The sequence below is a fragment of the Cynoglossus semilaevis genome, chromosome 17 (assembly GCF_000523025.1).
Source record: "Cynoglossus semilaevis isolate Cse_v1.0 chromosome 17, Cse_v1.0, whole genome shotgun sequence".
Classification (NCBI taxonomy): domain Eukaryota; kingdom Metazoa; phylum Chordata; class Actinopteri; order Pleuronectiformes; family Cynoglossidae; genus Cynoglossus; species Cynoglossus semilaevis.
The window spans coordinates 382,807-384,491 of record NC_024323.1 but is presented as its reverse complement, the minus strand read 5'-3'; the positions used below and the strand labels follow the sequence as shown (position 1 = coordinate 384,491).

General features: G+C 43.0%; 1 protein-coding gene across 1 annotated transcript; it reads left to right on the top strand.

Annotated features, from left to right (window-relative positions):
* Window positions 1-358: 358 nt before the first annotated feature.
* Window positions 359-1,645, top strand: LOC103392524 (uncharacterized). Its single transcript, XM_008329148.3, has one exon. It carries the CDS (start codon window positions 557-559, stop codon window positions 1,592-1,594), a length of 1,038 nt encoding a protein of 345 aa, XP_008327370.1. The 5' UTR covers window positions 359-556; the 3' UTR covers window positions 1,595-1,645.
* The last annotated feature ends 40 nt before the right edge of the window (window positions 1,646-1,685 follow it).

Below are 1,685 nucleotides of genomic sequence, written 5' to 3'. Positions count from 1 at the left end.
TTAGATCGAACCATCAACAGCAAAAACGAGATCGGGAATTAAAAATACAATGGCTTCCTTTACAATATTATTATCAGTTGTTCCTTTTATGCTGCCTTCAACCAATCCCTTGTTTTCCAAGTCTTGTCCAAATGTTAAACATTTACAGCGTTGGACAATATGCTGCTTTATTTTTCACTCAGTTATTCCATCTGCACCCTCGCTGCAATGGCACTGCGCCCCCCACTTTGGAAACCTCTGTGTTTTTTTTTTTTTAATAGTTCATTAAAAAGTTAATTTAATTGTCCTGTATGGCATTACTTTATTTTTCACTCAGTTATTCCATCTTTTTAATAGTTCATTAAAAAGGCTGGTTAATTGTCCTGTATGGCATTGAAAACTGGTTTGAAATTCTATATTCCATTTGGATATTTGACACTAAAGGCAAAAATGAATAGTCTTTTATCCTTTTAAGTAAAAGGTTGGGAGGGAATCCATATGGCCTACTAAAACCTAATGCAAAAAAAAGGAGCGCTAGGATGCTTACCTACTTGATAACCTCTGGTATAATAGAGTAATGCAATGTTGTACAATCCATCGAACGCCACAAAAAACCCCAGTCTTGACTAGTAAAGATCCCTTTGCTCGTCATCCATGTGAGAAAATGGATACATTATTATTAACGAGTATTAACGCCAAAAAATCACTTTGGCAACAAGTATGCGAAGACTACGAAGCAGAGTTGCACAGACCTTCCAGTACTGATTGTACCGCAAGCAGCTCAGTGAGTTCCCAGGTGTCCCATTACAGTTCGAGCACACACTCACCCGTCTTCTATGGACTCACCACGGCCAAGGTCTTTGCAGACATCAGCCACATGACAGACTGGGACCCATTTCCTGACCTTAGCGGTTGCAGCGTAGCAGGAAAACCATCTTCACCTAGCCAAAAGCACCTGTCATCCTCTCCACCACTTCCCCTTCACCTTGGCCCTCCGTGGGCCGTGTGGAATGACAGCGCCTCAGTGAGCGAGGGGAAGAGTTCACTGTTGCTACCGAAACTTAAACATTCTGTCACGAGTTTCATGGAGAAGATTGTGTTTCCAGTGTTGTTGCCCGGACTGGAAGCGCTGTTGAGCGAAGTTCAAAAGCACGAGTGCTCTGAGGAAGACAGAATGGGATTCAACCCATTTGACTTTCTCACCGAGTGGTTATACAATCATAACCCTGGCCGACATGGGGAGGCGGCCGTAAGGATCTGGGACATCCCATTTGTTAAGGACATCCTGAACAGGAATCCCAACCGAGATCTAGGGGAGAGATGTGGTGTTGCCAAACTTGTCCAGCAGTTCTGGGCCCTTCAAGACAATCAAGAGACCAGTGAGATGACAGATTCTGGTCCTTTTGATATTATTAGCCACTTAGTTTCCCCAACACCCCCTTGTATGCCCAAGGTTCCCACACCACCAGCAATGAAGACCAACGAAGCTACCGAATGGCTGACCCCCAACCTTTGCAGCGCAGAAGAAATGTCTTCTACACTAACGTCTAACAACTTCCTGTGTCCCGTGAAAAATGTCAAATGTCAATTTAACCATAAGATCCTGCAATATTAACTAAACTGGTTTTGCTTTTCAGCCAATAATAATAAACCACTAATAAACTGAGCAGTATCTAAGGCATGTTTCTCTGATGCAGTACTTCTCA